The 13,691-nt window shown below is 43.5% G+C and overlaps 1 protein-coding gene across 5 annotated transcripts in view; it reads left to right on the top strand.

The window, feature by feature from the left end:
• The window catches only part of pyd (zonula occludens-like protein polychaetoid), a 127,592-nt gene that overhangs the window by 59,366 nt on the left and 54,535 nt on the right, over window positions 1-13,691 (top strand). For all 5 annotated transcript variants that reach the window (XM_084607562.1, XM_084607564.1, XM_084607561.1 and 2 more), the window contains exons 2-7: window positions 727-774; window positions 846-970; window positions 4,617-4,719; window positions 5,591-5,666; window positions 7,198-7,301; window positions 13,339-13,595. In XM_084607562.1, coding sequence (XP_084463688.1) covers window positions 727-774; window positions 846-970; window positions 4,617-4,719; window positions 5,591-5,666; window positions 7,198-7,301; window positions 13,339-13,595 — 713 coding nt within the window. The remainder of the gene's footprint in view (window positions 1-726; window positions 775-845; window positions 971-4,616; window positions 4,720-5,590; window positions 5,667-7,197; window positions 7,302-13,338; window positions 13,596-13,691) is intronic.

Here is a 13,691-nt window from a genome sequence, read left to right as displayed (position 1 = left end):
GCCTGATGCCATCACAAACCTGGTGAGCAGAATTCCTTCGCTCTTGAAAACGAGGAGGAAGTAGGGGTGGGAGGGGCGATATGAATGGCACTTGCAAGGAACTGGCTTCGCCAATGGCCTCTTAATACTATAACTGCGGCAGCAACAACGGGCAGAGGGGTGCAGGAAATGGACGTGGCCATTATTGTCACAATAGACGTCTCCTGCACTGCACCCAACTTCAGCTCTGAAAACAGGTTTGGCCGCCATGGTGCAGGGGTTTTTGCTGTGCAGAGAAGCTGACATCCAGAGTTTTGCAAAGGGCCTATAGCATGACAGAGCACCCTCTGTAGTCAGTGACTCTAAGTGATTGCCGAGTTTCTTTTTCAGCTGAGCCTTGCTACATGCAGCTAGCAAAATGTTGGATCTCTGCACTAGTAAATTCAAAACAAGTGATAAGACGGACAAAACTGCTGCTTCTCAGTCTTTTTCTCGGGAAGAGTGAATTTTCTTTCTTACTTCTGTTTTACTGGCAGGAAAAGGCACATTTATTTCTAAGGGACTGCAGCATCTTTTTTCCTGTCACATGATTAAAAAAAAAAGGACATACTTGTCACAGGTGTTCGCGACAGTCTGCCAACTTTTGCCACCTTAGACGCGATGTGATAAAAGTGCTCTGCACCTGCGCGTTTGTTCCGAGTGTGACATTCTTTTTCCTAATCATGATTGTGGATGGTTTGGTTGCAGGGAGCTGAGCGCGCCCGCTGGGAGCACCACCACGTGACGCTGGGACGGGTGAGTGCTGTGCGGCTTGAGAACAAGGCTTGAGAACAAGGGCAGACCGTGAACTCTGTGGCATTGTGCAGGTTCCTGGCTACGGGTTTGGTATTGCTGTCAGCGGGGGCCGTGACAACCCACACTTCACCAGTGGCGAGCCATCGATTGTCATCTCCGATGTACTGCGAGCGGGGCCTGCTGAGGGGAAGCTCCAGTGGGTGCCTCTTGTTATTTGTTTAGTCACATACTCTAAAGGCACTTTGTCCATTATGTACAGCAGTTATTTAGGAAGCAAATATCCCACCTTGAACATATAAATAGTGCAAGAGCAAAACAAAATGGACTGGGAAACTTATATTGTGGTTAATAGCAGTAACAACAAATGCAAAACCCTTGCACCTCTCTATTAAGAATTTACGTTATGCGCATCAATTTAGAAAAAAAAAAGAAACATCACAGTTTAATGTGGAAACCATGTCTTCTGATGGAAAAGATGTCTTCCGGTAACTGATGGGCAGAAATAATGGCAAATGACTAAGGAGGTTGGCGAGTGCATACAAAGGTTCAGTTTTGAAGTAATGATATGATACGAAAGGCAGGGCTTATATAGCATGTAATGAATAAGTGACGGTTCTGGCATACTGTGTTAATATAAGGTACTGACACACTTTTTCATCAAGAGAGGGATTTTTCGAAACACCTCCTCTCCGGACTGTCGGAAACTAGTTTTGCTGTTGCTTTCATTGTGCTAGCGCTGCTCCTTATCGCAAATGTCTATTGGGTCAATAACCTTCGCTTTTCACCTCGTGGTAACATTGGCAATACTTTTACAGCTGTTGTGCTAGACTGACATGTCTAATTTCTAGTTATAAATCTGGCTGTTATATTCTGCATAGACTTAGTTTGATAATTAATAAGTACATTTCATGCAGATATCAAATTTTCGGACCAACAAGGGCAACGTATGCTTTAGTGGTAGGGTTAGCTTGGTGCAATTGACGTTAGATGAAACCCGATGCTTTGCATTATTTGCTAGCATGCAATTGCATCAATGGGGTTGTTCCTCATTAAATTAGAAGAAAGATGAACACCTAGGCATTTAAATGTTGGAACATTCCTAATGGTCATGTAATAACAGTGAGTTTGAGATCGGTAATTTGTGGTAGATGTAATGTTTGTTTTACATCAGATGAAAATCCTGTCGAGGTCTGGCTGCAAATGTTGCCCTTAGGGTTTATAATTGGTCTATAAATTGGACAGTCCTCAGCAAATAATCTCGTAGGAAGTGTTGTGATGCTACTTATGTCAGTAATGCTGGTGAACGCCAGATTTTACCTAAGATGGGGAAGAGCACAATCTCTTTGCATGGATGTACTGACCACTGGCAGGAAAGTTGCCACTCTGGGTAATGATATTCTTGTTAGTGCTGAGGTTGTTTAGTTTCGATAAGGAACAAACAAGGGGCACCTCATCAAGCATTTTTGCAAAATTAATATGGTAGCAATTAACGGATCATGGATGGCAGGATGGAGGCTTGTTAATAATTTAATCATCTGTGTCTTACAGGAATCATCATGTAGGAGAAAGCTATACTGATTCAGGAAAAAAGCTGTGCTTGATTAAGTATGTCCTTATAGCAGTTGATATTACAGTAAAGTATAACGATTAAGTAGGGGAGTCTGTAATTTGCTGGTATGGATGTCTCATCCAGTTTAAACATAGGAGTAAGATGAGCAAGTGTCCACAAATCAGGTACACGCCCAATGTCAAGAGACTGCTGAAATGAAGCAGCATAAATGTGACACATAGCGCTTTGTTCATTTAAGTAGATTTGGACATATACTCTCAGGACTGGGAAAAGGGTTAATTTGTCATCTGTGAGTGCCTTTTCTTTTTCCTCATGAATGATGATGGGAGTACTCTCATGGTGGCATTGAATTGTGGTTAAGATCAGGAGGGATTGATATCTTCTCAGTGCACAGAGCTGAAAAGTGAGTTAAAATTTGATGCAGCCTTTGGTGGCAAAAGGAACTCATCATACTTAAGTCTTTCGAGACCCTGAAAATAAATGGTGATTCTAAGGGGTCTTGGGTAAAACATTTTATAAATACAGTTTTTAAACAACCCTGGTGTAACATATACGTACCCAAATATAGCATTTTAAATTATCTTTCATACACATGAACAATTTTTTTGTTGAGTTTTATACATAACATGCAAAAAAATATATTTTATGTATTAACTTCCATGAACGAATTTTAGAAAATGTTCAAAAAACATAAATAGGAAATTAAGAAACCATGATAAAAATTTCATAGTATGCAAAAGGTGGCATGACGACTCTTTTCTTTCTTTTGAAGCGATAGAGTATACGGTAAAATGTGGATAATCTGACCACTGGTAATCAAAAAATTATGATAATGCCCATGCACATAAGTTTATCGCATTGGCTGCTCACTAATTCGAATATGGGTGGAATCACACTGGTTAACTAGGGCGGCGGGTTCCCATCGAGGTACAGCCTTCCCGAACCTGAATTTTACAACAATGGTGCCTGCACCCCTGAAGCATGCGTGCTGTGGCAGGTGCTATGATGACTGGAAGTTCGCAGTTGCCATAATACAGTCCAGAAGCCTAGTTTCAGTTTTGCTTCTATTATATCCATGCCATCCTGCTGTTGCCTCCGGGAATTCAATGGCCAGTCACATCATTTTGGACATTCATTAGTACCAGCCACAGGTCATCGCACATGTTCAAATTCAGCAACACATACAAGAATATGTGTCTACACCACACATGCTGCTTTCATTTGCTAATCACCAATCACTATTCACTAATCAATCAGTTAATCATTCACACTATAAACCACCCCCAATTGATCAATCAACACTGCTTATATGACATACACTCTTTACAAGGCATCTGTCATTTTCCTAGAATCTGTTTCGACCTGATATTGACATGGAATTTGATGATGATGCTCTAGAATGCAGAGGCGCAATCGCCATCTACCTTGTCGAACATGCATCAGGTCTTCAGTTCCAGTGGCTGCTGTTGCATCATGTGATGGCACCACTCCAATGTTTGTGCGGAAAGGAATTTGAATCCTCCTTGAAAGCTCCTTCTCAAACTGAGATACAGTCATGGCTTATCGGCACAACGAAAGCCATATGCTGCGCATAATAAATCTTTTCTACTCAGCACCATTGCATTATGGAATGAGCTACCCGATTCCATTGTCGCTGAAAGAGAACTGAATAAATTTAGGCAGTTACTAACAATGCATTTCAGGAATTGAAAGCTATGTTTTGCTTCTGCATTAAGTTGTTTTTCTGCATTTCTGAGTGTGTATATGTTTTTTTTTTCTCCAGGTTGTTCTTGGACCACTGTGCCTGTTTATGTCGATACTTTTATTTTTATTTCTTGAGTTACTATGGCATGAACCCCTTGTTCCTAGTCTTTGTGTTTAGGATACTATTGACCAGTCTATTATATGCTGCGGCAATATGCACCCCTCACCCCCACCCCCACGAACACCATGTAATGCCATAACCTAAGGGTCTCTAAGGGTAAATAAATGATGGTGAGGATGAATCAGTAGCTTACTGACAATGACAAAATAGAATGCTGCCCTGAATGAGAAGGAGAGGTAAAAATTAAATGTTCCTTCCAAACAGGGATCATCCAAATTGAGTTGCTCAAAATTTGAATTAGTTTTTTCACAAGTAAATGTACATTTTTCTGCTGATGGGCATGTGCGTCAACGCAGCAGTAGGCGCTTTCTGTACTGAAAGTTGTGTCCCAGTGGGCATTCTTATCACCAGCAGGGCCAGTGCAATTTGAGCTTCTCTTTCTTTCAGGATCAACGACCGAGTGGTCAGTGCCAATGGGCTGTCTCTGGAGAATGTGGACTATGCCACTGCTGTACAGGTACTCAGGGAATGTGGCCGCACTGTCAACCTGGTGAGGATTTCTTCTTACTGGCACTTAGGGCTGCTAATGCTAAGCATTCGTGAATTTAGTATGACGTTTTATATTTATTCTTCCCTCTATGCATGTACCGTTAGTCATACAGAGCTCAAGTTCTTGCTAGATTATCAATGCTTAGGTCACTGCGACATGAGGCATTATGTGTCATCGATTTCTTGACGCAGTGCTTGCGACTACCAGGACAATACTGGCACTTAGTGTGGTTGTCTTGATTTCATTCCTCATTTGCAGTGCTAGGCAGCTTACTAGAGAAACATGTGCGTATAAGGGTTATGATATCTTTCTCTTCTTTGCCTCTTTAGTTCACTGTTTCTCAAATAGGGGTCTTTGGGCCCCAGAGGGTCTGCGAAGCTATCTTTAGGGTCACACACACAAAAAAAAAGGTCGCGTGAAAGATGATGTCATGAGTGCACATTGTATGAGTAAAAATTGGCCATCATTGGCAAGATCGTTTTGCAGTTCTTGTGGATTTCATGCTTTATTTTATGTGCTGATGTATATTTCTCCAAAATGCAGTTTGATCTACTGCAATATTTCAGAAAAGCCAGCCATATTTAAGGTGCCCCCAACCTGCTTCAAATTTCAGTTTTTACTGCTCCTGGGTTTCGTTTGAGACATATTTCATTGGTTCCTCGCCTGGTTTTTTGGAGCGAGACTGAAAACAGAGCAAAGCATCAGCACTGTCTTGCGACACAGCGAAGAAACGTTTTCACCGTGTACGGCCTAATTCTCATGCTTTATCACTATGCCCCAAAGAGTGGCATGGGATCTTATGGCTCATGTGTCTTTTCAGTTGTTGTGCCTGGAATGTGGTTAATGAGGAGCACCTCCTGTTGATTTGCAGGTGATCAAGCGCCGTGTTGTCCTGGGTCATGCGGAATCGATACGGGTGACCTTGACGAGAGCCAAGAAGAAGGACGGTGTGTGTCACTTGTCTCCCACTCATGCCTTAGGGAAGCTCTCATCTTGCCCTCTTGGGCTTGGCTTTTCCGGATGGCAAATTGGAATAAAGGGGGGGAGGGGGGGGGCTGTGTCGACCATTGACCACAATGGGGAGGAGGAGGACCACTGAATGTTTTCCAGCTAAAAAATGCCAGTGACATTGGCCATTTTCGCAAGCTGACCGCCACTCACAATAAGTGTTCGTCTGGGATGAAATATTATATTTTTAAGTCCAAGTATTCACATGGGCTTAAATACCAAATGGTGCAGTAACACTAGGTTGGATGGAGCCAGTGTTTGTTCAAAGGGGCCCCCTTGCAATGCGTGTCAAGCATGTGCTTTTTGTTTTTTTTATGCTGATGCCCAGAATGTTTTTTCTTTTTAACCCCCTCCAGAAATGTTAGTTTGAACAGGAATTGGTGTGCAAGTTGGTCAGACGTAATAACAAGTGATACAACAGCATGAGGACTAGAGAAAACAGTGCTATGTTCATCCCTTTCTCTTCTCTAGGCCTCATGCCAATGGGCTGCTTTGCTTTCTACTTTTAAGCTGATAGCATTGAATGACTGCTGGCATAGGATGTCCACCACAAGCATGCAACCAGAAGAGCAGATGGTCACTGTATAGGTGGGAGTTGGTGCCAAAATGAAATAAGACAATTGATAACAGATTTAAATAGAGCACCAACAGACCGCGGCAGTGGGCGTCAATCAGTTTGCATCGAAGTAGCAGCGTAGTGAGGACACTTGGCGTGGCGGCTCGCTGGCGTCTCGGCACATACTTCTAAGCCTAATCAGAGATAAAGAAATTTATATCCATGTGCACTGTGCTCAATTTCTTTTTTCTGGCAGGAAACTTTTGACATCGCTTTCTTGAATTTCAGTGCCATACTGAGAAAGCATCCGTCTTCTTTTTTCCAGTAATTTCGGCACATGAGAAAGTAGGAGCTTGCTCTGTATTTTAGGGTAGTTTAGGAATGCTAGCCATCGTTAGTTGAGAGGAACGACCAGCAAAACTAACTGAACAGCATACAAGTGTCTGTGAAGCTTGGTGAAACTGGCCTCCAGGATACAATCTTAACTTAGGGCAGAATGCACAAAATCTCATTTAGGAGGAATATGTGGCTTCTTTTGTTTCTGTGAATAGTTTTGCCATCATGCTGTTAACTCCGGCTAATGATACAAATATTTTACGCAAAATAATTTTTTCATTCAGGGTAAAGAAGAGCTCATGATTAACAGCACACTGCGTAAATGAAAAGTTCATTTTTAGCCAGGCAATGCAGGTAGTACATAGTAAAGTGGAGCATCACTTTTGCATGCCGCGACTGCTGATAAAGGCACCAAATGCTGGCTTGCTGTAAGCAGCATGCAGCGCCTTTCATGTAGAGGAAGAAATGAACAGTTGTCTTTAGGTTCGCTATAGGTAGTGCCACGACATGGAATAGTGTGTGTGGCCAGGTGTTTTAAAGTAAGGGAAATTTCTGAGGACTTCTCGTCCCCTGTGCAGATTTCGGCCTTGTGCTGGGCTGCCGCATCTATGTGAAGGAAGTCGGCAGCAGGTCCTTGGCCGAGCGAGATGGGACCATCCAGGAAGGTGACGTCGTGCTCAAGGTAGGCAAACTGCTGTCTTATGTGGACCTTTAATTGTCACATGGAAATGGGGCAGGGCTGACTCCCTAACCAGTCTCATGCGGTTAGTCATTCACTGACAGCACAGACGAAAGGCATTGAGGAACAACAGACAGGAGGACAGTGCCACCTCAGTTGTGCCGCACCTTCAATTTTCAGTTATATTACTTTTGAACCATCCTGTTTTATTAAACTTGATGTCTGATGCATTTTTTCAACATAATGAAGTTTTGGGCTGACAAAAATGATGTACCCTTTAGAAAGATATTTAGTATGTCACATCATTTCCATATGCCCGAATATGGCAGCCCTACAGTCAAGGAAAGCTAGCACAAATACAAGTTACAACGACAATAACATGGCATGCGCTGTTTAGTGAAAAATGTGGAAAGGAGTAGCGATCACCGGTGTTTAGTGGCACTTTACCCGCGTATTGGCCAGACGAAGCAGGAAGCTATTCCTCTTTAGGGAGAATATGTTTATTTCATAGCAAGCTGCATTGCAAAGCCTCTAGGCCTCAGCACAGCCCACGGCTCTGTCACCACAGCTCCCGGAAGAAGGCCCCAAGTAAAGGACAGACACAGGCTGCATAAACAACCCAAATGGTTACACTTAAAATGCGCAAATATTGAAATTTATAAATGCGAATAGAATATGATATAAATTGGAGGGGAAAAAATACCTTCAAATATCAAATTTCTGATCAGTGAAAAAAATGGAAAATTAAAAGGTAGCAAACATTGCTCGTCCTTTTGTTCAATTCACATGGCTTTTTCAAATACAGTCGGACCCAGATATATCGAACCTGAATATATCGAATTTTGGTTATATCGAACTCACGGAATATCCCCTTGAAAATCCCATTAAAAGTATAGGAAAGCTGCGTCATATATCAAACTCAATTTCACCGGTCGTTCGATATATCGAACTCCGCACCACGCACTGGAAAGTGTGCCGTCTCTAAAGACGATCGCATCACCCTCGGCCATTTGCCACATGGCGTTTTTAAGCTACGCGCGGAAGGAATCAGAGGGGACAGTTCGGCGACGGCTGATCTAGGGCAGCGCCGCACCCATTCCCCAAAGGCGCGCATCTGCGGTTATAGATTCCCACGCACCAGCGCGTGAAGTTTGCAAGCCATGTGCGTGAATGAACCAGAGAGAACCGGTGGGAACGAGAGGGGGAAAATGCGGTAGAGCGAAGTGCAAGGGAGTGCCCAATCTTTTCCCACGCTATCTCTCTCTTTCCTCTCTCCCAGCCTTCGTTCGCAGTAGCATGCGCTACGCATGCGCCAAGCCAGCTCGGCCCGTTTTAAGGCCGAACGACCAGCGTGTGTTGCAAACCCTCTTCGTGCGGCGGCTGACGTGGCTATGGCGCCTCTCTCTCTCTCTCCCCTTTTTTTTTGCGAGAGTCGTTTATTCTTTTCGTTGAGCGGTACCACGACCGGCTGCCGGTCGTGAGTGGTACGCACGGCGTAGCGTAAGATATGGCGGCTGCTAACGTTAAGGGGCAGGATTTTTTTTCTTTTTTTTTTTTTTTTTTGCTGGAGTCGTTTATCTTAGAATCAACTAAAGCACGCGGTCAGCTGCGATCATGACACTGGCTCTTAGCATTTTTCGCTCCAAACAGCATTTGCAGCTATCACTTTCCAATGATTTTGTGGCAGTGGACTACGCCTGCCCAAGAGCGGCATGATAAATCGAACCAGGCTTGTGCAATCAAGCCATCACGGGCACTCTACCAAGTTTGCTCCCCGCCACCGCAGGAGCTATTGAAAGGTAAACATGGCGCAACGTTATCGCTGCGCAGCATCTTGGTGCGCGGCATCGACATGCAAGCGAAAACGCTCGCGATTTCTGCCGCGGCGACATAGAAATCTTGTTCTGAGCTGCCGCGGTGGCTCGAGCGGAGAGGGATGTAGTTCCAAAAGTTGGAAATTTTTCGCTCGTCGCTGAGATGGCTCAATGCTTGCATGTGAGCGAGTTGGCCTTAACTTTTTTTTTTTTTTTTTCAAATTCTCGGGTGCAAAAGTGGCGAGTGGGTTCATTATGCGAGTGTGTTGATTACGCGACAAATACGATATCTTTTTTCGCATCGTAAGTGCATCGTAAGTGATAGTATATCGAATTATCGATATACTATCGAACTATTTCGTGATCCCCTTCCTAGGGCAGCTCTAGTTTCTAGACTCAGAAGTGTAATATCCTGCTGAAAAATTCATTATAAATTTTATACAGGATTTCATATACGTTAAACCCCACAAACCAAACCATATACCAGTTTTTCTGTACAGGAAGGAACTACAAGAAACCGTATGGAGCTGTTATATCACAGTTGAATACAGTAAACTATTGGTAATTCGGCTTTCAAGGGACTAGAGAAAATGTCCGAATGAGCCAAAAGCCTGACTATATAGTCCTGAAAAACTATATCAGGGATTTTATCTGATGAACACCTGCACAAAGGTTGTCTTTAACCCCACAAACCGAATCATATACCGGTTTTTTCTGTACAGGAAGGAACTGCAAGAAACTGGATGGAGCTGTCATATTACAGTTGAATACAGTAAATTATTGGTAATTCGGCCTTCAAGGGACTAGAGAAAATGTCCGAATGAGCCAAAAGCCTGACTATATAGGCCTGAAAAACTATATAATAAATAAACAAATAATGGTAAAGAAAAAAAGCTGCTGAAACTATTTGCATCACAGTGATTTTATCTGATGAACACCTGCACAAAGGTTGTCATTATTTGAGATGAAACCAAAGTGAGAATGACGTTTTTTTTCTCCCTATTTTGCCACGTGCTTTGCTTTCTTTGCACACACTGTCGTGAAGGTCCCTCTTGACAAGACGGCCCTGCTGTTTTGAGGAGGCTTCACTGTATGTGGTCAAGCATTGCAAAGAAGCTCATAGTGCAGGGAAACTGCAGAGAATACGAAAATTTTCTCTGCATTCAGTAAATTTCGAATACTTGGAAAATTTTAGATTTCCTTATTTCAAATACAAATACAAATCACGTAACAGATATATTCAAATCATAATTGAAATTTTGAATATTCGGCATTCCTACTGCCAAGTTAAATTACAGATAGCTCTCCTGTGAACCATAGCCTCTAGAAAGAAGCAAATTTATTAGAGGTGTGTAAATAACATACTTGGGTATAAATTGAATACAAATAATGAAAACTGGCTGCAAAGGAAATATTTCTGACTAATTTTGAACATCAGCGCAGATAGGTGGAAATAAAAAGAAGCAGGAAGACTCCGGAGTGCAAAAAAGGTACGCAGATGTAGAACAGGAATGGGATGGGTGCTAGCTTCTAACAGGTTTTATTTCTTTCTAGGTTCTAGTGCTTTTCTTGTTCCCTTTCTACTTTCTACTTGTCTTGTTCCCTTTCTACTCTTCAGTGTACTTTTTTTGCTCTCCTGCGTCTTCCTGGGTATTGCCAGGCCAACACACAAAGCTCTAAGTGCTTCTCAAAGGGGGACACGGCTCTTTGAGACGAAAAAATCGCGAAAAAAAATCGATTTTTTGAAAGTGACATTTTCAGAATCTGTAGCTATTATTCCTTTAATTCGCCAGGTTTTATATCTGGCGGTGCTGTATTTGGGCCGCAGAATCAATTTATAGCATCACTGTCAGCTGAAATCCGCGAAAAAACGTTTTTTTCCGAGGCGCGTAGGTCGTTTTCTAAACGCGCAATCGCAGCCATCTTGGTCTCGTTGGAAACAGCGGCTTTTCTTTTCCCATTTCCCGCCACAAGTGCCTCCGCCGCCTTACTGGTGATGTTGAAATCCAAGCATAAAAAAAGTCCAAACGCGTGGTTCTATTCGTCGAGCTAGCACACGTGACTGAAAAGCGCGCTGTGATTGGCCGCGTAAAGTTCCCATCGTCTGATCCTCCGCAGGCGACGCGTCTCTTCTTGTTCAGTCGTAGAGTTGTGACGAGTGCGGCACGATGTCGGAAGCAACGCCGAAGTTTGCCATGAGTCACAAGTTTGGCAAAAAGAAGAAACGATCGGCCTACAACTTCAAGAAGCGCTCAGTTCCTTCAGCCGGCATCGAGAATAGTCTGCTGCCAACAGCAAGTGATGCCGAAGCCGCGGACAGTACCGAAGCTGACTTAGGCCGAACTGAATCGCCGACGAGTGAATGCATTCTGGACAGCAGCCGCATTCGGCGCGACACCGAAATATTGCAGCGTACGGAGTTGTTGCAGAGAAACATGGAAGCTCAAGAAAAGCTACAAGTTCTTTCTTCAACACTGGCCACCAAGCGAAAGATAGATTTTTTCACTCGCGCTGACGATGTTGCGGCCGCTCCATTGGACATCGAGATGAGCTTCGTTGTCGTCAGTTTGGACTCAATGAACGCGTTGATGTCGTTTGTGAAGTGCAAGGTGTGTGGTGGTAGCGTCATGGTAGGGAAAGGTGAATGTGAATATGGCCTCGCCATAAAGATTATTATCGAGTGCGCGTGCTGCAGTGATGTTGCGTTGGTGTGGAGCTCGCCCCCGTGTGAACGAAAAAGAGAAGTGCAACCCGTTCGTTGTGAACGTCCTTGCTGCGCGCACAATGCAAGCCACCGGAAATCGACAAACGGCACTGTTATAGGATTTAATGCTGGTTGCCAAAACTCCTCTGCAGCAATATTGAAAGAGCTGCACCTCAGCCCTGGGACACCAAGCATGAAGCGCATGGCAGAGAAAGACCACCGCCGAGCAGTGGCATCTGCAAACAAGTGCAAGACCACTGCGGACATGCAGCATGCTTTCAAAAAACGCCATTTGGGCGGCCATAGTCAGTCTGACTACATCCCTGGTGCCTTCTAGTCACTTATATTGCAAAATATTGCAATATTTTCTCGGCATTTTTGATTAAAAGAGAGCCAATCTCTTTTTTCTCGTTTTCTCAAAACACCGATTCTTGACTTCTTGCTTATTTGCAGAAGCAATATCTCTGCCTTCAATGGAGGTAGAACCATATTTTTTTGTTGTGGCATGTAGCTAAAAGTGCAAAGCACACAATGTTAGGAGCAGATTTTGCAATTTACGTTTTAAAAATTTTTAAATTTTGCTCTAGGTCAAACAGTAGGGCTCCCACATTTGAATGGTGGACTTTGAAATGCTATAACATCGCTAATATTTGTTTTATCAAAAAAGTGCTCCTAACATTGTATACATTATGCTTTCTAGTACCTAGCAAAGTATCAATATGAATTTTTTTTAGTGTGGTTACTTTTTCATTGTTTCTGCAAATTGTGAACAATTAATTTCATATATCTTTTTAACTAATTGGCCAATTGGAAAAATAGTTACATATTTGAAATCAGCGCAAGAAACTGAATCAGACTACCTAGTTTTATCAAGTTTAATAAAAAAAAAAAATAGCTTTAAGAGCCATGTCCCCCCTTAAAAAAAGGCATTTTTCACAAAACACTTATGGAAACAGACATTGCAAAAAAAAAAGAAATTGGCCCATCACCAGCACACCGTATTTACTCCCTTAGCGAACCCATTTTTCTTCAAAAAAACGTTGACATCAGTTTTGAAGGAGGGTTTATTGTGCTAGAAAAACTTGAAGATGTTTTTTCTTCTTGGAGAGGAGGGGGTGCGGGGGGAGTTGGTCATTTGCCCACCCAACATTCAACGAAAGCATGTGGTCAGCCATGATCATAGTGGCGGCTTTTAGCATCATTTGCTTCAAAAGACGTTTACTGCTATCGCGCGTTCAAATGATTTTGTGACAGTGGACCTATGTATGCATGTATGCTTCTTCTTTCTAAATAAATGTTTAGTTAAAGTTTAGTAGCAAGGCAGTGCTTGTGTTATGTACTTCGTCTTTCATTCCACGTGTGTGCAGGGGTGCTTCAGAATGAATATATTCCAACTAGCCGTTCTAGTGCAGGGGAGCAATTTGAATGGTCCAGCATATACTTCCTCGCTCATTGAGACATCAGTGCCTGCTTGGTGGGGGTGCACGCATCTGTGCTCACAGTGCTGGGGCTGGTGTCCCAGATCAACAACACCAGCGTGGAAGGGTTGAGCCTGAAGGAGGCGCGCAAGCTACTCGAGGCAAGCAAAGAACGCCTGCAGCTAGTGCTGCAGCGGGAGGATGCCGCCTCCGGCGGGAGTGGCAACAAGGCCGGGTCTCCTCCCCCTCCTCCGTTGGAGCAGCTCTCCCACATGCGGCCCCTGGAAGAGCGTGCGGCCAGTCAGAACCTGTACGTGCAGCCACCCACCCGTACAACAGACGACAAGAACAACCTGTCCAGGTGCGTCCCTCCATTACACATACTATGCCCTTGATGCCCCTGGGAGGGGGTATGAAAGTAGCACTGGAGTTCAAAATTTAAAGGTGCACTCAAGTG

The sequence above is a fragment of the Amblyomma maculatum genome, chromosome 6 (genome assembly GCF_055883805.1).
Source record: "Amblyomma maculatum isolate TAMU_Amacu chromosome 6, ASM5588380v1, whole genome shotgun sequence".
Taxonomy (NCBI): domain Eukaryota; kingdom Metazoa; phylum Arthropoda; class Arachnida; order Ixodida; family Ixodidae; genus Amblyomma; species Amblyomma maculatum.
Note: the sequence above shows the minus strand (reverse complement) of the source record. Positions and strands in the feature narration are given on the sequence as shown.